The sequence below is a fragment of the Heptranchias perlo genome, chromosome 11 (genome assembly GCF_035084215.1).
Source record: "Heptranchias perlo isolate sHepPer1 chromosome 11, sHepPer1.hap1, whole genome shotgun sequence".
Taxonomy (NCBI): Eukaryota; Metazoa; Chordata; class Chondrichthyes; order Hexanchiformes; family Hexanchidae; genus Heptranchias; species Heptranchias perlo.
Window position 1 is genome coordinate 16,949,689 of NC_090335.1, and position 24,498 is coordinate 16,974,186.

The window sequence follows — 24,498 nt, forward strand, 5'->3', positions numbered from 1 at the left end:
GAACTTGTGCATAAGTCATGTTTACACTGCCCTTTGCGAAATAAGGATGCACACAGAGGACTAGAACACCTTAACGGTGGGTCCCTCCCATATGATACACTTTACAGGGCGGTATCACAGTGAGATGTGAAACTAAACGCAATATGTATGGAACTTGCAGCTTGAACACTACCGTAGAATGGGGTGCGGAACTGTAGTGATTCACTGGTTGCAATGAGGTCGTGAATGTAGATAAAAAGACGTAATTCCTCAAACGCCTATGCAAATCTCAATTAATGTTTCTGAAATCTGACAAGTATCAGAATAACGTGCAAAACAAATATTTGGGCAGAAATAGATTGATGCTGGATCCAGATTGAAAGCCAGGTGCCATGTGCGGGACACTGAACGGTTTTTAAAATTGTTCATATTTCCACGATTGGTCTCGGGGGTTCGTGAATGCAACGTGCAGAGAGAATGCAAAAGAGAGAAAAATGATTAAATAGCACGCGAGATGGGTGCAGGAATGGCAGCAACGTTGTGACAGTAGCCGGTGTGCAATAGGATGTGGGTGTTAGAGTGGAAGGTGCTGTGTGGGATTTGGGGATTTGCTTGTGCCTGTGACGTGCTGCCCCCTCTCTTCGCCTGGCTCTATATAAGAGTCGCTTGCAGGAGTCCGGGGAGTGGTACAGACATCGCCGAAAGAGAGAGACTGCAGGCACTACCCACAGCATTAGACACAGTCTTATGACTTCACTCAATGGGGCATATGAGAGAGGGAAAGAACGTGAGATAGAGGGAAGAAGAGAAAGAGGGAAAGATAGCCAGAAAACGGTGTAAGTAATTCAATTAACATTGTACGATCATTGTCACTTACAAAAAGTAATTTTAAAATATCAATTTTAATAGAGGAGTAGTTTCGATTATTGAAACCTCTCTAAATCTACTGTTTATATTCCATATAACAAGGTGAGGCGTAATGTTAAGTAGAGTGGTGACTATTTTAATAGTAGATGCATAGTTTACTCGCTGGAAGTAAATTGGAGATGTTTAAAAGGAAAAGTTGCAGTGGTACTTAAAATAACTTGTAAAATATTCTGTAAGGAAATTCATAACCCGAGGGAGACCTGTAGATATGTCCCAGTGCAATTGAGAGGGTGAAGGACATCTGAAGACACAGTATGGGTCAGCCTGCTTGTAGTCTGTTCATTTATATTTTGTAAAGGATTTCAAGTAATTTGGAGCAAAAATCCACCACAGCACAATTCATTAACAAATTAGTTCTTCAATCCTGCTAGATAATTTTTATTTTTGGTCAGAGACCAAGTGTTATTCTGCGTGTGTTTTATGCCCCTAATTTCTTGGAACTACGGCACAAGAGCAGAGTTGCGTCGTTTGTGACCAAGGAAATTCGCACATAGCTGATTTACGCCGAAACATCCCTACGTGTGAATTTGCGCCTTGCTCGAGTTACGTTCGCTGATACCCCACTCAGCTCATTAACATAACTCCGCCCAGACACAAAACACCAGAGAATGCACAATTTAGTGAATGGGCATAAATTTACGCTCAAAATTCTAGGCGCAGCAGGAGCCAAAGTCACTATTTCTGGTGTTTTATGGCCATTTTAAAGTGATTTTTAATTCCTCCATACTGAGACCTGCACTGTATTTTGTATATCTTCGAATGCTTTTTTAATGGCATCAGAATCGGTTATACCAAAAAGAGAAATGATTCCACAATCACATTTTCTTAACCGTGCTGTGTTTAATGCACATAGCTTCAAACTTTAATTTTCATAACATCAATAAGATAAAGAGGGACTTACAGAAGGATGATGTTCTGCGCTTGCCTCGGGCCCCAATTATTTACGCTGATTTCTACTTGTTTTATGCTGATTTTTATGTTCCAGTATGTGCTAATGAGATTCTGAGGAAATTTTGGCACAAGTTTCCACCAGCAAGATCAGTGTGGAAAATTTCAGTGTAATTTTAGCACAAGTCAGATCGAGGAAATTCTGTCCAATGACTCATGCTTACTGTTGGTTACAGTGATTGGTTAGATGACTAAATCTATGCCAACAGGCAAAGTGTGTTTTAACATTCTGGCAAAAACAGGGGAAAGTGCTTAGTTGGATTTACAAACGACAATACAACAGGTGTGATCAATATTATATTACTTTAGATCCCCTCCCCTTGGCTCAGCCACTTTAGCTAGTGAGTAGCAAATCCATTCAGAGCAGGAAGATCCCAGCTTCAAACCCTAATGGATGTTGTTAGCTGATCTTTGACGGGGCAGCAATTGGATCCTGTGCCAATGAATTAGGATGGGGGAAAAAAATCATCCAATGTGCCCACTCCTGACTGGTATCTCACAACTCCTAGATATCAGTTAGAACTGGGAATACTGAACAATTTTTTGCCCCTCTTTCTCTAATCTAGTGACACTGAAGCCCCTTTAACATCCCCACTGCCATGTGCGGGTATTAGCTAATTACAGGAGTAGGCTTGGCTGTGGTGCCCCATGTGGTTGAATAGCCTTATGACACCATCAATGGCCAATGGAAGTGGTTGGATGATGCTTGTACAGCTACACCCCAGCAAAGGGTTAATACCTTTAGATGGGATGGGGAGGGGAAGGGAGAAATTTGACAAGGAAATCAAAATAAAATGGGAATTCCTTTCAGCTCGTAAGCTTTCATTCAAGTTGTACAGGTAAAAAGTTTTAAAAGCATTCTTAAACAACTTAAGCTTTATCTGTTGGTAAATATCATTATAGCGATATTTTAATGTATCACCAGTATCTGAGAACAGGATCTTCCAGAACCATTACTGTATATTAGTTTGTGCTCTAACTGTGAGCACTTTGTATTGAGATGTACAGTACTGAGGGAGTGCTGCACAGTCAGAGGGTTGTCTTTCGGATGAGACGTTAAACGGAGGCGTCTACCCTTTCAGGTGGATGTAAAAGATCCCAGGGCACTATTTTGAAGAAGAGCAGGGGAGTTCTCCCCAATGTCCTGGCCAATATTTATCCCTCAACCAACATCACTAACCAACAGATTATCTGGTCATTATCACATTGCTGTGTGTGGGACCTTGCTGTGTGCCAATTGGCTGCCGTGTTCCCCTACATTACAACAGTGACTACACTTTAAAAGTCCTACATTGGCTATAAAGCGCTTTGGGACAACTCAGGTTTGTGAAAGGCACCATATAAATGCAAGTTCTCTTTTTCTCACCGATGGTCACATCATCTAATACAGCCTTGCCGTGAGACAGATGATGCTGTATGTACATTAAGACCTTATTTATACCCTTTTGGCTGCTTTACAAAAGCTCTAATCGTGTACTGTGTAATTGCTGTAGTTAAGGGTGCTCATTTTTTTTGTTTGTTTTTCCCCATCTATTTGCCTGTATTTATAGATACTACATCTTTGTTCTGGCAGACTCGAAGCTCATTGTAAGCCACTTCATCGTTATGTGTTCCCTTTCAATCCCCCATCTGTTGCTGCACTTGCTATTCATCACAAGGAGGAGTTGTGCTTTCCAGGACACCATCAGACAACTGAACACAGAGTTTGCTCTAAACTTTTACCAAAAATTCGCAGAGGCTGAAGAGTACCGCAACATCATTGTATCTCCAGCAGGTGTCACTGTTGCACTGGGTCTGTTACAGTTGGGAGCCAAAGGAGACACCTTCATGCAGCTGGAAAATGCACTAGGATATACCGTTCACGGTACTGGTGAATCTTGATCACGTATGCTACATGCATTAGTCACTGATCTAAAAACAATGGTCAAATTAAGCAATTATCTAATATGTAAACTGCAAGCATTGATTTCCAGAAGTTTATGTTCTACTTGAAAACTATTTCTCCCCAGAATTGGCAAGTATATAATGTTATTTAAATAAAAATCAGTTGTTTAATTCATTTCAGCACAGGAGGAGGCCATTTGGCCCATCGTGCCTGTACCGGCTCTTTGAAAGAGCTGCCCAATTAGTCCCACTTCCCCGCTCTTTCCCCAGAGCCCTGCAATTTTTTTTCCTTTAAGTATTTATCCAGTTCCCTTTTGAAAGTGACTATTGAATCTACTTCCACCACCCTTTCAGGTAGTGCATTCCAGATCATCATAACTTTCTGTGTAAAAAGAATTCTCATCTCCTCCCTGGTTCTTTTGCCAACAATCTTAAATCTGCGTCCTCCGGTTACCGATCCTCCTGCCAGTGGTAACTGTTTCTCCTTATTTACTCTATCAAAACCCCTCATAATTTTGAGCACCTCTATTAAATCTCCCCTTAACCTTTTCTGCTCTAAGGAGAACAATCCCAGCTTCTCTAGTGTCTCCACATAACTAAAGCTCCTCATCCCCGCGAGGTATTGTTCTAGTAAATCACCTCTGCACGCTCTCTACTAGGTGAAATATTCACACTTATTCTAGTCTTCAAAAAAAAACCTGGTTGTTTATTTCCTGCAGTTAATTATAGTCCTGAGGTACAGTAGTTAAATAATTAAGGACCTCCAAAGAGCTTCCCGGGTATATTATAGCAACTGGTGACCCAAATAGGGGTTTCCTCAGTGTAATTGTGGGGTGCTTGTATATTGACGTATGGCTCAACATTGGAAGGTCTCCATCCTGGCTATTAAAAGTCTGGTGTAGTCAGCCTGGAGAGAATGCAGACAGGCTAAACAGGAGATTTGCTAAAAGTTTTTAGGCTGACATGCCTATGGATAAGACCTGACTGTCTACAATGAGCCCACCCAGATGTTCAGCCTTGCAGTATCACCTTGATACTTCATTTTTTGACCTCCTAAATAAACTCCACAAGATTACAAGTGCACAATAGGGCATTTTTTAAAATGATTAATTCTTGGGATGTTGGCCTCGCTGGCAAGGCCAATGCTTACTGCCCATCCCTAGAGATACAATTGAGTGGCTTGCTCGGCTATTTCAGTCATATCCATGTTGGTGTGGGACTGGAGTCACATATAGGCCAGACTGGGTGAAGACGGCAGGCTTCCCTCCCTAAAGGACATTTGAACCAGTTGGGTTTTTATGACAATCTGACAGCTTTATGGTCACTTTTACTGATACCAGCTTTTTATTTCAAACTGAATTCAAAGTCTCAAATTGTCATGGTGAGATTTGAACTCTCAGTTTCTGGATTACTAGTCCAGTAACATAACCACTACACTCACATACTCATGCCTCTTGCAGACCAGCAGAACCAGTTCAATTAAATGCGCTTTGGTAAAGAATATCGATAATATTTTCAATAAGAAAATATGCAACTTGAAAGACACAAGGTTTTTCCAAGCTATGGAGATGGTGCAAGAGGCATGAGGTTAATCCCTGGCGTCGAAGGATTGAGTTTATGGGGAAAGATTGGAGAAACTGGGGTTCTTTAGCCTTGACAGATGAATAAGAGGGAGACTTTATAGAAATGTACAAAATGTTAAGCAGTAGATGAAGGTTAATCAAGAAGAAGTCAAGAAGGACTTCATCATGCAAAGAGTGATTGAATTGGTGTTCGGGGTAATGTAGAGAAGTGAAAACCTTAGATTCATTCAGGGGCCAGTTAGATCATGTGATGAGGAAAATGTAGGTCTTTTATTCAGATGGATGAACCAAGTTGAGCCAAATGATTTCCTTCATCCCTCTTATCAAGCAAGAAAAACAAAAAAAAAATGTCCAAATACATTCTGCCCCTTCATGTGCTCCTCAGTGAGGAGACAAAGCCATTCAGCCCATTGAAAACCAAACCCCTCCATGGACTATGTGCAATCTACTGCCCAATCCACCCAATGCCCACCATAAACCTCCTGAAGGCAATCAAGCATAACTCTCAAATGCCAATTCAAGCTCAAACTCTCACAATTCAGCTCCAAGCACCAGGAATCTTACCCCAAACATTCACCTGTAAAATGCATCCTCGTTTATAAATAAACTGCTTTTTAAAAAAACTAACAATGAGGTGGCTAGTTTTCTGATTGGGCACCATCAATTCAATGTACCTTGTTGAAATAGAAACCTTGTTTATTGCTTGGTTTTGACCATGAATCCATTGCTTTCAATGGAGATGGGGAGGGGAGGGAAAGGGGGCAGAAGGTACTGGGAACCAAGGTGGTGGCTGTTGTTTTCATATCTTCACACTCTTCCCTTGGAGAATAGTATAAAGCAGTGGAAGGATTCTCAGGCTGATTAACAGTCTGACAGGCCGTGACGTGAACGCTCCTTCCATGGCCGTAACCACCTTTTTAATCCAACCGAGAGGATGGTTAGTCCTATATGGTGGGAGGGTTTTATGGGCTCCCACAATCCATAGGATGGGGAGGTGCTACCCACACCCACTGGATATCAACCCAGAATTCGGAGCCCTAGCCTCCAATGGACTGTCTGGAGCAGGGTTTGAACCCTGCACCTTCTGACTCAGAGAGGGGAATGCTACAACTGAGTCAAAGGCTCGCTCCAGCACCAAGCTAAAGCAGCAAAACAAGAACCACTTAGTGCGACCTATCCTTTGTCCACCAGGAAGGAAGCACATTCTAAGATGCCCATCTCATGAGGCATCACGACTGGTCTATCTATGTCTGTGTTTTGAATGGTTTTATTAGAATTACAATTTACATAATAAAGGAAAATAATAAACATTTTTAATAATATTTTTAAGGTTAAGTACCATCACTAAGATATTTCCCATGGCAGTTTAAGGATGTATTTGATGCATGTAGTAACTATAATGAGCGCCATTATGTCAGTTATATATATATATTTTGCAGACTCGAGAGTACAACATTTCTTGCGGAACATGTATGGGGATCTGACGAACTCCACCCACACTCCAGCGGTTCAGCTGGTCTGCGGCCTCTTTGTGGAATCCAGCATCCAGCTCTCCTCCCAATTCTCAGAGGACACTGCAGTCTGGGTAAACGGCAGCCTGCAACGGGTGAACTTCAGCAATCCCAATGAAACCGCAACACTGATAAACAAGTGGGTCGGCACCAAGAGTGGAGGTAACCAGCACTAGCCTGGACTCTTAAGCATGTAGTATGATACTTAGTAGTGCATGTGTGCCTAAATTTCATGATTACAAATAGAAGGACTTAATGATTTGTTTAATGGAAAGATGGTATCACACAACTAGCAGTCCGCTCTGAAAACTGGTGCAGTTTGAGAATTTGAATTCTGTTTAAAAATCTGGAAATTAAAAGCCTGTACCAATAAAAGTGACGATGAAGCTGTTGGATTGTCATTAAAACCCAATTGGTTCACTGACGTCCTTCAGGGAAGGAAAGCTGCCACCCTTACCTGGTCTGCCCTATATCTGATTCCAGTCCAACATCAATGTGGTTGACTTAACTGCCCTCTGAAATGGCTTAAAAACCACTCAGTTGTATCAAAGCGTTACAAATACGGACTGAAGCTGTTCAAGAAACCTTCACCTGCTCAGGGCAATGAATGCCAGCATCACCCACATCCAGGCATGAATACAAAAATAAGGCTCAATGTGTTATATGTCATTGTAATCTAGCACAGATGTTTCCCAGTATAATTTCTTACTCTGTTCCTTTAGTCTTCATCAAACATTGTACATTATTGTCATGCAGTGTGGAGCTGCAGCACGTTGGGGCATCGTGAAGTAGAGGAATGTACATTCAACTCCAAATCTGCAAGGTTCCTAATGTCAACCACATAGGGTCACCAACTCTGATTGGACATATTCCTGGAGGTTTCATCACTTGACCTCCAACCATCCCACCCGGTCCAACATCTTTTCTCCAATATTTTTAGAATCAATAAACAATAAAGTGTTCAAGAAAAATGGGGGGAAAAAAGCACAATTTATTTAATGGCCCAATGATTTTTCTCCCGGGTTGCTCGCAGCAGTGTCCAGGAAATTAATCTTTGATTCTTGGAGAGTCCAGGGAAATCCTGGAGGGTTGGCAACCCCACAACCACAATGTGAAGGTGATGAATACAGGCCCAGGTGAGGGACACTGAGTGATGAGACGTTCTTGGGCACCTCCATGCATCTGGCTCAGACCAGTGCTAGTAGAAATTTGGGAGCAGGTCACTCAGTGAACCTCTTGGTTATAGCCACTGCTTGGCTCAAAGAGAAATTAGAGGGAGTCATATCAAGAAAATTGGATTCAACTAGTTCATGTCCCATAATAAACAATAAATAACCAGAGGACACAGATTTAAGATAACTGGCAAAAGAACCAGAGGGGAGGGGAGGAGAATTTATTTTTTTAAACGCAGTGAGTTGTCCTGATCTGGAATGTACTGCCTGAAGGGATAGTGGAAGCAGATTCAACAGTAACTTTCAAAAGGGAATTATATACTTGAAAAGGAAAATTTGCAGGGAATTAGGACTAATTGGATAGTCCTTTCAAAGAGCCTGCACAGACATGATAGTCTGAATGGCCTCCTTCTGTGCTGTAAGATTTATGATTCCATGAAGAAAATCGGAATAGAGGAGAGGCCTGTTTCTGCCACCTCTGACTCTACCTACTTATAAATTGATTTGCAGATTAGCTGAACTGATGCAGGGCTTCAACTTATTTAACATTTCAGTTAGAAGTAGAATTTAGATAGGTTTACAGTTGCTTCAATTTGCTTTTTGAGTTTCAGTTACAACTTTTAAATGGTTATTTCAACTCAATTATATTTTCAGTTTCTGGCGTAGAACCATAAGGGTTGTCTTTTGTGATCATTGTGGGAAGTGATTCACATGTGACCAATAATACCATGCGATTAGCTTAGACCAAAGAGAGACCATACTACCTTACAATCACACACTTTTACAGACACAAAAGTATGATATAGATGGATCCTTGCTGCACTGCAGAGGAGTAACAAGAAAACATGCCGAGGGGAAGGGCTGCTCTGTTTAATACAAGAAAACTGTGTTAAAGAGTGATCTATTCCCCTCTATCACAAAAACTGGTCAATCTTTAGACTATTTCTCATGTAGCAAAACAAAGTCCAATATATTTTAGATTTGGCACCACCTTCAAATTGAACAAGAGGCCCAGAAAGACAGAATAGAAGTGTTTTAAACTTCATTTATTAAGCAAAAGCATACAGAATAAATAGATTAGGTTAAAATAAATAGGAGGGGAAAGTAAAAAGTTAAAATAGGAGAGACACAAAATGAGAAGAAGGGAAAAAAAAGAATGAGAAGTGCCTTGTTAAAATATAATGCTTGTACTTAAACAGTGTCTTGCAGTGGGCAAAATAAATTTTTGAACTGTTTATTTTAGTAGTTTACAGTTAATTTGCATTAATAAAGCCAAATCAAAATACCCGAGTGACTTCAATACTGAATCATTGTTTGCTTCTGTGTCTCAGTGAGAAAATTGAAAACATTAAAAAAAATTCCCAGAACCTGTTCAACAGTCAAAGCTTAAACTCTACTGATATATTCATGGGATCAGATTATGTTGCATATGCATATCTGTATTAATAATGGGAGAATGTTTTGTGAAACAACTTACCATGGCAATGTGCACCTGATACCTACAATAAAACACAAGGACACTTATCTGTCAATCCAAACAATAAGTGAATCAGCTTTAAACCTTTATTGGAAAACCACTGCTTAGAACTTTCTCCGTGCTTTATATTTATTCCATGGTCAAAATCGGATACTCACTATGAATCCAGCCGGGGGATGAAGGTAACGCATGGGGGATTTTCTAGCTACACCTGTTAGAGGCAGGTCTGTTCTGAACACTGCAAGTGAATGAATAGGGAAAAGTTACTTCATCTGTTTGATTGCATGTTACAAGCCCATTAACTGAAGAACCCTGCTTTAGGTTTGCAAGAGACAGATGCATATTTTTGGTGTGTTCATTTCTGTAAATATCTATATTATTTGAGCCCGATGTAGCATGTAACGATACAGGTACCTTTTTGCCTCGGAGTCAAGGTTGCGGGTTCAAGTCGCATGCCAGGCACTTGAGCATATAATCTAGACTTACACTCCAGTGCAGTACTGAGGGAGAGCTGCACTGTTGGAGGTGCCGTCTTTCAGAGGAGACCTTAAACCGTGACCCTGTCTGTCCCCTTACGTGGACGTAAAAGATTCCACGGCACTATTTCAAAGAGCAGGGGAGTTCTCCCCGGTGTCCTAGCCAATATTTATCCCTCAACCAAAATCAACAGAACAGATTTTCTGGTCATTATCTTGTTGCTGTTGTGGGAGCCTGCTGTGTGCGTTTCGTACGTTACAACAGTGACTGCACTTCAAAATTATTTCATTGGCTGTAAAGCGCTTTGGGATGTCCTGAGGTCGTGAAAGGCACTATACAAATGCAAGTCTTTACTTTTTATTCTTCAGCCCACACAATGCATGTATTTATGTATTCATACCAAAGTCCTTCTGCATGTGTAAAACACATCCAAAACTTTCTGATGGCGCAAAAAGTAAAACCCACCAATTATCCAGTGTCAATAAGTTCTCCCTAGAGAGGTTATACCTTTTTTCTTTACAAAATTGGTCCTAATATTTAACAGGTAAATAAAGAGGATGCATAAAACTAATTTACAATCACAGTACAGTGGAGACATTATAAGGGGCCATCCCGCTTTCAGTATTCTGCTTCCAAATAAAGCAGCAATCCAATATTCTAGACGTTTCACCATTTGGTCTATTAGTTGACTATCCTAACGGTAGGACTTGCTTCTCTCAGAAGGTACCCGAATTGGAGGTTTGAGACCTAATAAGGGGAATGAAGGAGAAAGCCAAGTCACTGCAAATCCAGTCTCCCTAGCAACCACCTCTGCAGTCTTAGAATGGAGTGTGGAATGATGAACAGACATCAGCCCAGGAGAGCTTATTTGTTTAATTATTAGAAAATGTGTCAGTACGATAAACCTGCTTAATATAATATAGCAATACCATTAATACTTGAGAACTTTCATTGGATAAGTTAGCCATAGCTTGTAACTACTGTATAGGTGTTTGGAGATATTTCCAAATCGCAGTTATGACCAGAGTGTAAAATTTTAGTGGCATAATGGTATTGGTTATATTCTGCCAATGATAAAATGGCCATTTTCAATGCACTCTTCAATATACAAAACAGTGCAATCTTGAAAATGCTTGGGAGCTGAAATGATCTGTCTCTGTCATAGTATAACACCATCACTTATTGTCTTCTCAGGTGAAATTAAAGATTTTATGTCACGACCCATGGCAAGTCCATCGCTTACACAGATTGCTGTTATTAGTGCTATGTACTTTAAAAGCACATGGCAGAAACCCTTTTCACTCTCAGAGACCCAACACCTCTCATTTACCAAAGCAGATGGAACTATCATTAAAGTGCCCATGATGTATCAAACATCAGAGGTAAACTATGGTAGGTATCAAACAATCACTGGTAGTGTAGTGATTATGTAACTGGGCAAGTAATCCAGAGAACGCAAGTTCAAATCCCACCATGGTAGTTTGAGAATTTCAACTGGAAATAAAAAACTGGTATGAGTAAAAAAGTGACCATGAAGCTGTTGGATTGTTGAAAACAAATCTAACTGGTTCACTATTGTCCATTAGGAAGGAAACCTGCCATCCTTACCCAGTTATCAGAACATAGGAATAGGAGTAGGCCATTCAGCCTCTTGAGCCTATTCCGCCATTCAGTGAGATCATGGCTAATCTGTATCCTAACTCCATTTACCCGCCTTTGCTCCATATCCCTTAATACCCTCAGCTTGCAAAAATCTATTGATTTCATATTTAAAATTACTAATTGAGCTAGCATCTGCTGCTTTTTGTAGGAGAGTTCCACACTTCTATCACCCTTTGCATGAAGAAGTGTTTTCTAACTTTTGAATGGCCTGGCTCTGATTTTAAGGTTATGTCCCCTTGTCCTAGACTCTCCCACCAGCGGAAAAAGTTTCTCTATCTACCCTATCAATTCCTTTCAAAATCCTAAAAACCTCAATCAAATCACCCCTTAACCTACGTTCCAGGGAATACAAGCCTAGTCTATGTAATCACTCCTCATAATTTAACCCTTGGAGTGCTGGTAACATTCTGGTGACTCTGCACTGCACTCCTTCCAAGGCCAATATATCCTTTCTAAGGTGCGGTGCCCAGAACTGTACACAGTACTCCAAATGTGGTCCAACCCGGGCTTTGTATAGCTATAGCAAAACTTGATCTCCTTTATATTCTAGCCCTCCAGTTATAAAGGCTAACATTCCATTAGCCTTTTTGATTATTTTTTGTACCTGACCACAACATTTTAGTGATGTGTACATGAACCCTTAAATCTCTTTGGCCCTTCACCGTTCCTAGCTTTTCACCATTTAAAAAATACTCGGATCTATCTTTTTTTGGACCTCAGACTTACCTGCATTGAAATCCATCTGCCGTACTTTCGCCCATTCACTTGATCTATCAATGTCTCTTTGCAATTTTATGCTCCCGTCTACAATACTTACTATGCCACCAATCTTTGTGTCATCGGCAAACTTGGATATATGACACTCGCGTTATTGAAGTCATTAATAACTATAGTGAATAACTGACGCCCCAGCTCAGATCCTGTGGGCACCACTAGCCACTTCCTTCCAATTCCCATTATCCCTACTCTGTGTCTTCCACCGCCTAACCAATCTCCTAACCAGGTCAATAATTTGCCTTAATTCCATGAGCCTGTGTGTGACTCCAGTCCCACACCAATGTGGTTGATTCTTAACTGCCCTCTGAAATGGACAAGCCAAGTCACTCAGTTGAATCAAACAGAAGGCCCACCACCACCTTCTCAGGGCAACAGATCAAAAGCAAAATACTGCAGATGCTGGAAATCTGAAATAAAAACAGAAATTGCCAGAAATACTCAGCAAGTCAGGCAGCACCTGTGGAGAAAGGAACAGTGTTAACCTTTCAGGTCGATGACCCTTCGTCAGAACTGGAAAAAGTTGAAGATTAAACAGTTTTTAAGCAGGTACAGCCAGGGAAAGGGGGGAGGGGGGGTGTGGAGGTGGAAGACAGGGAGGGGAGGAAAGAACTAAAGGGAAGGTCTCTGATAGGGTGGAGGGCAGGAGTGATTAAATGACAAAACAGATGATGGGGCAAAGGACTGAGTTTTTTTTTAAATTTAGTAAAATAGTAATATTCTGGGCAGAAGACCTTTGACTCATCCAGCCTTCCTTCTAAACTTCCCATCATGGTCCTTATGGTGATTGTGGAACTAATAGTCTAGTATCCACTTTCCTAGTTTTCTTTAAAACCTGTCACTGTTTCTTGTTTTACAATTCCATCAGCCTCTAACTAAAAAGTTGTTGTTAGATTTCCAATTTTCTTCTTAATTTTAAACCGTATCCCCAAGTCCCTGAACAGAATCCCAGATCTAAATTTTTTCATACTGCCTAAAATCTTAAGGATGTCCATTAAGCCTCCCCTCACACCCAGGGTGGACAATATTTCCTCATAACTCAGCCCTCAGGATACAATGTCTTAGCTCTCCTATGGACTCCCTCCTAAAATTCTGTATCAGTTTTTATAAAAATAATATTTTTTTAAACTTACAATGAAGTTAAAAAAAAATTCCAATCATTTTCCTCAAGAGAGAGGAAGGGAAGGATTAAAAAATATTGAAAGCTGGGATGTTAGGTGGAGAGGCTATAGAAGCTGGGGTTGTTCTCCTTAGAGCAGAGAAGGTTAAGGGGAGTTTTAATAGGGATGTACAAAATTATGAGGGTTTTTATGGAGTAAATAAGGAGAAACTGTTTCCACAGGCAAGAGAGTCAGTAACCAGAGGAAACAGACTTAAGATAATTGGCAAAAGAGCCAGAGGGGAGATGAGGAGAATTTTTATTTACGCAGCGAGTTATGATGATCTGGAATGCACTGCCTGAAAGGGTGATGGAAACAAATTCAATCGTAACTTTCAAAAGGGAATTAGATATATACTTGAAATGGAAAAATTTGAAGGGCTATAGGGAAAGAGCAGGGGAGTGGGACTAATTGGATAGCTCTTTCAACGAGCCAGCACTGGCACGATGGACTGAATGGCCTCCTACTGTGCTGAATGATTCAATGTTTCTTCACATCTTCTCCTTGGTGCAATTTCATCATTTAATTTCACCTCTGCAAGAAATGATGCAAGTCAGTTTACTTCTCTTTTTGGTCCAATTTTTGACCAATTAGCTGAAAAGAACCCCCCCCCCCCCCCCCACTTCCCATATTTTGTCCCAGATGGTCCAGTAATTCATCTAACATCACAGCAGAAAAAATAATCTTCCTTCATTTTTCAATGTTGTAGCTTGCTAAATCTGTTCCCTGCGGGGATTATTCCAATGACATGTGCATGCAGAGTTGTAGTCAGCACCTTCTCATTTAAGCGCAAGATTTCTATAGTGACTCATATTAAAGCTTCTTTGCAAGTACATTGAGAACAGAATGTTTGTAGATAGCTGATCCTGACCCTCCTCGACATCTCTTCCCCCACCTCCCTGAATCCAGAAAAAAAATGCACATAACTTGAATGCAAACTGGGCTTTTATGGTTTATTTTGTGTCAAGACTACTTTTCCACACCACCTGAGGAAGGGGGAAGCCTCCGAAAGCTTGTGGGATTAAAAATAAAATTGTTGGACTATAACTTGGTGTTGTAAAATTGTTTACAACGTTTAATACTGTTATTTTCCCCTCTCCCCATTAAATTACAGGCCAGATCAAGACTGGAAGTAATCAGAGGTTTATAGTGGTTGAACTCCGCTATCTGGAACATGCAGTGAGCATGTTTATCATCATTCCCAGTGAAAGAAAAACCCCCATCTCCTCTGTAGAGCCACACATCACAGCCCGAACACTTTTGACATGGACAAATAGCATGAGAAGAATGAAAATGGAAGTTTTCTTACCTAAGTAAGTCTGCTCCATACATATGTATACACACACAGACATATATATATATATGAAAAACACATTACTCAATTACTATGTTACCTCACAATGTGTTGAACCCTGTAATTACTATTGGTGAAACATGAAGCGTGACAACACCACTCAAACCATCTCCCAGCAATAACAACGTGCATTTATATAACACCTTTAACATAGTAAAACTTCCTAAGGCTCTTCACAGGAGCGTTATCAAACAGAATTGGACACCGAGCCACTTAAGGAGATATTATAGAAAGGTGCCCATAAGCTGGGCAAAGAGGTAGATTTTAAGGAGCGTCTTAAGGAGAGAGGGGTAGAGAAGCAGAGAGATTTAGGGAGTACACACAGTGATTTGCTGAAAATGGCAGACTATTGCACAGAGGTTGGTAAGGACAGAGTAAACTTCTAATGGAGTGAAGCGCTAACAGAGTGAGGACTTTCAACTGGGAATTTGGTAAGTGTGGGAATTAGGTGCAGAGGGGGAAGGAGGGGCTAAAAGATTAATTTATAGTCCCTTGGTTTAAATCAATCAACTTTTAATTAATAGGAATATCTAGATAGTTTTCTAGAGAGTACAGTCACACCTCAGAAGAAAGCACAGGTGCAGGAAGGGGGAGTGTGAGACTGTTAGTCAGCAAGGTAAGGGGAACCAAGGGGAGGTAGAGAAGGAGGTCCTGCGGATACTGGTCCTATCCAACAGGTACGAGATACTTGATACTTGTGAGGATAAGGATTAAGGCTGCAGAATGCCCAGAATGCTAACCATGGAACATGAAGCAGTCCAAGAGTGGGAGGATCAGATTAGACACTCCAGTTCAAAGTCTGAGCTGGAGTGCAAGTTAGAGACACTCCGATATACCCTTGGACTGCCTCATGCATGATGTAAAAGGAATAACTATTAAAGACTAATTAAATTGCCTCTACAGCAATGTGCAAAGCGTCCAAAACAAAACAGAGGAACTGGAAGCAATAATCCATACTGAGGAACCAGATGTAGTAAGAATAACTGAAAGATGGTTACATAAAGAACAGGACCGGCAACTAAATATTGCAGGTTATAACAATCACAAAGGATAGGGAAGGAATGGGGGGTGGGTGGAGTAGCTGTACTAATTTGAGATAACATGATAGCAGTTGAAAAATGGGACATAACTAAAAGGATAGAAACAGAATCCATATGGATTGAAATAAAAGAGATGGGAACGATCACGTTAATAGGGATATAGTACAGACGACATAATAGTGGAAAGGTGATGGAGGAAGAAATATGTAAGTAAATGCATGAAATGAATAAAGGACATAGAATAATCATCACAGGATTTTTTTACTATCCCCAAATAAACTGGCAAGAGGTAGGTAAAGGGGTACAGGGAATGGAGTTTTTACAATGTGTACAGGTCTCGTTTCTTACCCAGTATGTAAAAAGCCTAAGAGAGGAAGCACTGCTGGATTGAGTAATGGGAAATGAACCAGAACAGATAAGAGCAGTAAGCATAGAGGAACATCTAGGCAATAGCGATCACAACATAATAAGGTTTAAGATAAAGATTGAGAAGGACATTTGACAGACAAAGACCAAAGTAATAAATTGGAAAAAAGGGGATGAGAATAGAACTAGGGAAAATAAACTGGAAAAATTTACTGTCAAAAGGAATAGAACAGCAGTGGGAAACATTTAAAATAGTGATCAAGAGTGTCTAGGAGAAATATATCCCACTAAAAAGAACAAACTAGCCAGTAATGACACAACATGGATAAATACAGAAAGAAGGGCAAAACTGAAACTAAAGAAAAGGTCATACATTAGGTCATAGACAACAAAGGAGAGGATGACACAAAGAATATGAAAAGGTTAGGAAAGAAGTAAAAAAAAGGAAGGCAAAGAGAAACTATGCAATTAAATTATCAAGAAATATAAAAAGAAAGAGTGAAGTATTCTACAGACAAATAAATAACAAAAAGAAAAATCAGGATAGGGATAGGGCCACTAATGGATACACTCGATAAACTCACCGGTAATGACAGTGAAATGGCAGAAATATCAAATAATTACTTTGCCTCAGTATTTACTAGGGAGACTAACATGGTGGGCCTGACATCAGAAGAAGAGGTCGAAAAAGATATTAAAACATTTAAAGATAGAAAAGGGGGAGATAATTGATAAACTAATCAAACTTAAAGAGGATAAAACCCCTGGTCCAGATGGATTGCATCCGTGCATATTAAAAGAAGTTAGGGAAGGGATAGCAGAGGCACTATTACATATATATAAAAATTCATTAGAAAAGGGAATAGTGCCAGAGGACTGGTGGATAGCTAATGTGATTCCTTTATTTAAAAAGGGAGATGGAACAAGTCCAGGGAACTATAGACCAATTAGCTTAATGCCGTTGGTAGGAAAGATAATGGAATCCTGACTCAAAGATGCAATAGAAAAATATCTAGAAACCAAAAATTTAATATAGAATAGTCAGCACGGATTTCAAAAGGGAAGATCATGCTTGACCAACCTTATTGAATTCTTTGAAGAAGTAACAGAAAGGGTAGACAAGAGTAATGCAGTAGATATAACATAATAGGATTTTCAAAAGGCTTTTGATAAGGTACCGCATAGTAGACTCACGACTAAGGGCAGAGCATGTAGAGTCAGGGACAAGTAGCAGAATGGATAGCAAGCTGGCTACAAAACAGTAAACAGAGAGTAGGAGTTAAAGGTAGATACTAAGACTGGCAAAAGATGGGAATTGGCGTTCCACAGGATTGGTGCTGGGACCACTGTTTTCACCATTCAAATAAACGATTTGGACTCGGGATTTGGAAGTACAATTTCAAAATTTGCAGACACCAAATTGGGGAGTATAATTAATACTGAGGACTGCGACAAAATACAGGAAGACATTAATAAATTTTCAGAATGAGTGTGTAATTGGCAAATGAATTTCAATATAGGTAAGTGTGAGGTGGTACATTTTGGTAGGAAGAATAAGGAGGCCACATACCCCTTGGAAAATAAGAATCTAAATGGGGTAGAACAGCAGAGGGATCTGGGTGTACAGATGAACAAATCACAAAGTAGCGACGTAGGTTAATAAGGCCATTAAAAAAAAGCAAAGCACTGGGGTTCATCTCTGGAGGGATAGAATTGAAAAGCAGGGAAGTTATGTTAAACTTGTATAGAACCTTCGTTAGACCACTTGGGAGTACTGTGCACAGTTCTGGTCTCCATATTATAGAAAGGATATACAGGCACTGGAGAAGGTGCAAAAAAGGTTTACTAGGATGATACCAGAACTGAGAGGTTATAGCTGTCAAAAGCCTTTCCACCATTTACAAGGCACAAGTCAGGAGCGCACTCATCCAGGCACTCTCCACTTGCCTGGATGAGTGCAGCTCCAACAACACAAGAAGCTCGACACCATCCAGGACAAAGCAGCCCGCTTGATTGGCACCCCATCCACCACCTTAAACATTCACTCCCTTCACTACTGGTGCACTGTGGCTGCAGTGTGTACCATCCACAGGATGCACTGCAGCAACTCGCCAAAGCTTCTTCAATACCACCTCCCAAACTTGCGACCTCTACCACCCAGAAGGACAAGGGCAGCAGGCACATGAGAACACCACCACCTGCACGTTCCCCTCCAAGTCACACACCATCCTGAATTGGAAATACATAGCCGTTCCTTCATCGTCGCTGGGTCAAAATCTTGGAACTCCCTACCTAATAGCACTGTGGGAGAACCTTCACCACATGAACTGCAGCAATTCAAGGCAACGGCTGGCCCTGGATGGCCAGTAAATGCTGGCCTTGTCAGTGACAACCCACATCCCATTAATGAATTAAAAAAAAGGAAAGATTGAACAGGTTGGGGCTCTTTTCTCTAGAGAAGACTGAGGGGGTGACCTGAAAGGTCTTTAAGATTATGAAAGGATTTGATAGGGTAGACGCAAAGAAGATGTTTCCACTTGCGGGGGAGACCAGTGACTAGGAGTCATAAATATAAGATAGTCACTAATAAATTAAATAGGGAATTCAGGTGAAACTTCTTTACCCAGAGTGTGGTTAGAATGTGGAAACACAAGTAGTTAAGGCTACTAGCATAGTTGCATTTAATGGGAAGCTAGATAAACACATGAGGGAGAAAGGAATAGAAGAATATGTTGATGGGGTTAGATGAAGAAGACTCATGTGGAGCATAAACATCAGCATGGACCTGTTGGGCCAATTGGCCTGTTTCTCTGCTGTACATTCTATGTAAATCTATATTGTACAGTGACTGTAATTTTAGGATAATTTTCACATCTAATACCACTGCTGAATTAAGCCTCCAAATTGTATTAATAGCCTGTTCAGCACCTGGGAGACCCACATATGAATAAATACATCTTAAACATAGATTTATTTTTGGCTTCCTCTTTGTATTTGAGCTCCCTGACGTTCAGTTCATTGAAATTTGTCGGGTTTAATTATCTCCTTCTGTGCTCCAAATGTAGCTAACTGAGCAGAGAAATCCTTCAGCAGTTCTTCCTGCTTTAGTAATTACACTGCGGTTAATGTGATCATTTTTGATAAGATTACATTTTTCTCAGTTATTATTGTAAAAAAGAGCCAAATACATTGAGATACGTCGGATGTTTTATTTAGTTTTAGAGAAAATACGACAATATTATAATATTATTGTTAACTGTCTTCCAGTATACATGTATAATTGAAATCTCTTCTCATAACTACTGAGTTTTTTTTCCCACTTTTTTTGTTTAGTGAATGTTGTGCTCAATGTGATGAAGGATGTCAGTGCTAGGGAATGGACTATTTTTCTGCTTTTTACATTCAGTGTCAGTTATGTGATCTTCCAGGTCAGATGTAGCACAGCCAGATACAGAGCAGAGCTGCTCTACACTGCCCCAACCATTTTCATTCCCTGCACAAGCCTTCCTCATACTACTGAGTGAGATTGCCAATTACCAACAAGTGACATGAAGTTTTGCACTGTGGATTTACAGCATCCAAGAATTAGCAGGGAAGAGGGAGACTTTCATCCAATCAGCCTGGGTTAGTTTGGATTCCAGATCTGTGAGGTGAAAGGACAGTACACCCAACCCTTGAAATTTCATTTTCTCTCCTTCCTTTAGGTCTTCCCGGCCAACTCACCATTCTCCCAATGGGACAGTCAATCTGCTATTCAGCTTTGCAAAGAAATGTGTGTAGAGAGATCAAATCCACTGGTCATTGGATTTTCTCCCTTCGCATGGAGTGACTCCTTGCCTCCATTCAGCGCCTCCTGATGGACAACTTCCCTTATAAATTCTTGATTGAAATAAATAACGCTCCATTTACAGTGGGGAATCATGGCACAGACATATGCTTTACCATGCTGAATTGGAATACTGAACTCTTGACCTTTAGTAATATGTTTTGTTTGAGGATACGAGAACATATTACCCTCTCTCCTAATTTTCTCCCTTCACACACCTCGAACTCAAAGCAGTTGTGGGTGATATGCTCAATCCCAGACTTACGGGGAGCAGTGGTATCTAATTTTCCCTCTCCCTGCAGGGAAGCATGTGCACACCAGCATGTAAAGTAGGGAATCAACAAGATGAGAGATCAAACCTGTGTACATGGTGTACATAATCATATACTAATATGCTGTTTCAATGACCCTCAATTTTTAAACACATATTTGGGGGTAATTTTAACCGAACCCACCCAGCAGAAAACTGACATGATCATATGGTTCACCAGTTTTACACCCCACCCCGGTTTTACTTTCCATTGAAATTGGGGTTAGGTTAAAATTACCCCCACTGTCTCCATGGTACAGCAATAACCTGACCTCATCTTGTTCCACTTTTAAAATTTAGGTTTAAAGTGCAAAATAAGTTCAACCTTAAGACGGTGCTAAGCACTTTGGGAATCACTGACCTTTTCAGTCCCAGTAAAGCAGACTTCAGAGGAATTTCTGGTAAGCAGCATGTTAATCCTAATAAGACAGGATAGATTTATACATCAATTAGAAACGTAACATTTTAATAACAGACTTGTTTCACTATTCCTGTATATTCACTTAACACTTTGGGTCTCCCCAATCTTCAAACTATATAATCATATGCATAGAAATGATTTAATTGTTGACGTTTTAAGTATCCTTTTCCAAGATGAAGGAAAGCAAGTTGGCTTCTGGCAAACACCAATGAATGAAACCAATAATCAAGCTCCATTTTGAAATGCAAAATGTGATTTTGGATGTTGAGTAATAACTGGTGATGTTTCATAATTTTAGAGCACGACAAACTGTTTGTTTCTGAAGCTATTCATGAAGCAAAAATAGAAGTAACAGAGGATGGCACCGAAGCTGCAGCTGCTACGGGTATTTACTGTTTCGAACGAGGATTCCCAGAGTACCAAGGAGAACAAGATTCTACCACACCACGATACAAATGTTTATCTCTGAGACCTACAAAAATAAGGACCAACCTTTTCCCTTACATTGTAATGGCAGATGCAGTGCTCAGAGATGACAAGGCAGCTAATCATGTGTTTTCTTGTGTGCAGTCAGTGGAAAGTTGCCAAGTATGTTAAATCTGCCCTAAATCCTAGGTGTCAGCCATGGCTCAGTTGCATCACTTTCGCCCGAGTCAGAAGGTCGTGGCTTCAAGTCCCACTCCAGTGTCTGCAGCACAAAGTCTAGGCTGACACTTCAGTACAGTACTGAGGGAGTGCTGCACTGTTGGAGGTACCACCTTTCGGTTGAGACATTAAACCATCTGCCCTCTCAAGTGGACTTAAAAAATCCCATGGCACTATTGTGAAGAGCTGTGGAGTTCTCCCTGGTGTCCTGGCCAATATTTATCCCTCAACCAACATTATTAAAATAGATTATCTGGTCATTTATCGCATTGCTGTTTGTGGGATCTTGCTCAAATTGGCTTTTCACCCTGCAGATAAAGGGAAAATTTGAGAGTAACTCATCCCGAGGCAACTGTCAAACAGCTTCTAAATTCAGCATAACAGTGGTAAAGGCCTTAAAGTTGCCCTGCCTCACCCCTAGGGAGCACATGAACAATGGTCCAAGGATACCAGTAAATGGATTTTTTTTTTAAAGAAGTGTTGCTGACATAGCTGCTGGGATGGGGTGGGAGGGAAATGAAAAGTAAGAAATTTCACATTTAATATGTTAAAGCAGATATAATGAATTCTCATGTCACGTATATGGCAATAAACTTTTGCCATGTAGGATATTCATCTTATAATCTGTCCTAAATTTGGCATATTTGTATCAGTTGGGCTTATAAAAAGAAAATAGGGCCCAAAAATATAGGATACAAGAGATCCCTCCAAGTAAAATGAAGGATGTACAAAAGGGCTGAAGGAGGATCTAAAGGATAGATCTATTCATAGGCAATGTATTCATACAACTAATAACAGGGCAATTCACATCTAAAGAAAGAAAAGGCTTAGGCAATCTCACTGGGGTAACAGAACCAAGAGGGGCAAAAAAAAGTGTCAGCCTGGGTTTCTAGTCCAGACTGCTCAGTATACAGCAACCCGTGGGGAGAATTCACTTGCGTGGATACGTATTGAAGATCAGGTTCGCAGTCGCATAACCTACCGAGAAGCCTGTACTTCAGGAATGACACTCGGGTGAGGAACCAGAGGGTTGGTAGCACCCACAGGACATCAGATTCAAGTGAGGGGCACAGGAAGAGAAAAGTTAGAGAGGTGGGGAGGAGAGGAGAGGGAAGAACCAGTTAAGACGAATGCAAATGTAAAATTTGGGTACTAAATGTTACTTAAACCTAGAAGGTACATTTCACGAACAAACTATAGAAGTAAACAAACTATTTTGAATGATCCTATTCTTACCGTAGATCTTGTAACTACATTCCATTTTGTTTTAGCTATGGTTCTACTGAAAAGGTCCCGAGCCCTTGTATTTAAGGCTGACAGGCCATTTTTCTTTCTACTGCGACATACCAACACAGGTAACGTATGATATTTATATCTGTATTGCTTATTATACACAATATAGGTATATAACTAATATTCAGCTGCACTGGTCAAATTAGAATGTATTTCACACAGTGATTCAGTTGTGCACACAGCAAAAATGGACATTCAGGCACAACCACCTCTCCCCGTATCGCAGAGAATGTGCTCAGTTCTCAAGCCAGTACAAACAAATCAGCAACATTCTGCGGTAACAACTTGCATTTATATAGCACCTATACAGTAGAAAAGCATCCCAAGGCACTTCATAGAAGTGCAAATCAGACAAAAATAGACACCGATCTAAAGCAGCATATATTAGCAGGGCTAACTAAACACTTGGTCAAAAAGGTGTGTTTTAATGAGGGTCTTGAGGAGAGGGAGAGGTTTAGGGAGGGAATTCTACAACATGGGGCCTGGATGGCTGAAGACATGGCCGCCAACGGTGGAGCGAAGGGAGGGAGGATGCACAAGAGGCCAGAGTCGGAGAAACGCAGAGCTCTCGGAATTGTAGGGCTGAAGGTTACAGAGATGTGGAGGGGCAAGGCCATGGAGGGATTTAAACACGAGGATAAGAATTTTAAGTCTGAAGCATTGGGGGAATTGGAAGCCAATGTAGGTCAACACGGGGTGGTGGGTGAACAGGATTTGATGTAGGAAAGGATACGGGTAGCAGAGTTTTGGATGAGCTCAAGTTTACAAAGGCGGGTGGAGGATCGGAGGCGGGCCAGGATAGGATTGGAATAGTCGGGTCTGGAGATAACAAAGGCAAGGCCGAGAGTTTCAGCAGCAAATAGGCTGAGGCGGGGCGGAGGAAACCCCACAAAGTTAAAAAGATGTGGAGTATACTGCATCTTCAGCCATGATACTGAGTAGTATACTCCACATAATATGGGTAATTCTCACTGCAGCAGGTGCACCAGGCTTCGCAGGTGGACCTATCGTCCTGTACAGAGCCGTGCCACACTGGAGTATGCTCTTGCTTCACCACCTTTAGTATGAAGTTGGTCATCTTTCATTAATAATAAGGAAATGAAAAAAGCCATCCACCTCCTCACATATGTAGGCTTTCTTGATGCCCACCTTGATAAAAGTACTTTATTCTTCACATTTTCACCTCTGTATGACTTGCCTTACTTATGGTATGTGATGTATAAAAATCCTTTTTGGTAATTGTATTTGTTACATCTTACATATTGACTGTAATCAAATTAAACTGCAGTTAATCATTTGTAACTGCTATACTCAAAAATAACACTTCTATAACATGGGATAATAACTAATAGCCTATTACATATTACTAGCATTCTAATTATTCAGACTGATTGAACAGTCACTCAGAAGTTTGTGATTTATAAACATGATGCAAAGTGACAAATATTAATATTGTCCATTTAATTCCACAGGAACAATTCTTTTCATGGGTCGAGTGATGGATCCTCTTGAATAAACACATTCCAAAGTGTTTTTTTAAAATTCTGAATTCAGAATTAAGATTTCTGGCCATTTGAGGAATTTATAGGACGTTGTATTTATTAACTATCTATCTTGTCAATTTAAACAGCAAATAACAGTCTAGCTGAAAGAGGGATTAGATATTTACCATACATATCTTTTGTTTTA

General features: G+C 40.5%; 1 protein-coding gene across 3 annotated transcripts; it reads left to right on the top strand.

The window, feature by feature from the left end:
- Nucleotides 1–679: 679 nt before the first annotated feature.
- Nucleotides 680–24,459, top strand: serpine3 (serpin peptidase inhibitor, clade E (nexin, plasminogen activator inhibitor type 1), member 3). 3 transcript variants are annotated; one of them, XM_067992281.1, is made up of 8 exons: nt 3,436–3,718; nt 6,761–6,994; nt 11,153–11,350; nt 14,669–14,867; nt 20,751–20,851; nt 21,170–21,256; nt 22,788–22,871; nt 24,282–24,459. In XM_067992281.1, the coding sequence occupies exons 1-8, from the start codon at nt 3,460–3,462 to the stop codon at nt 24,323–24,325; spliced, it is 1,206 nt and encodes a 401-aa protein (XP_067848382.1). In that variant the 5' UTR covers nt 3,436–3,459; the 3' UTR covers nt 24,326–24,459. The 3 variants fall into 3 exon arrangements, with proteins under 3 accessions (XP_067848383.1, XP_067848382.1, XP_067848381.1); XM_067992282.1 differs by lacking the exons at nt 3,436–3,718; nt 22,788–22,871; nt 24,282–24,459 and adding an exon at nt 680–815 and having other exon boundaries at nt 21,170–22,043; XM_067992280.1 differs by lacking the exons at nt 22,788–22,871; nt 24,282–24,459 and having other exon boundaries at nt 21,170–22,043.
- Nucleotides 24,460–24,498: the final 39 nt, after the last annotated feature.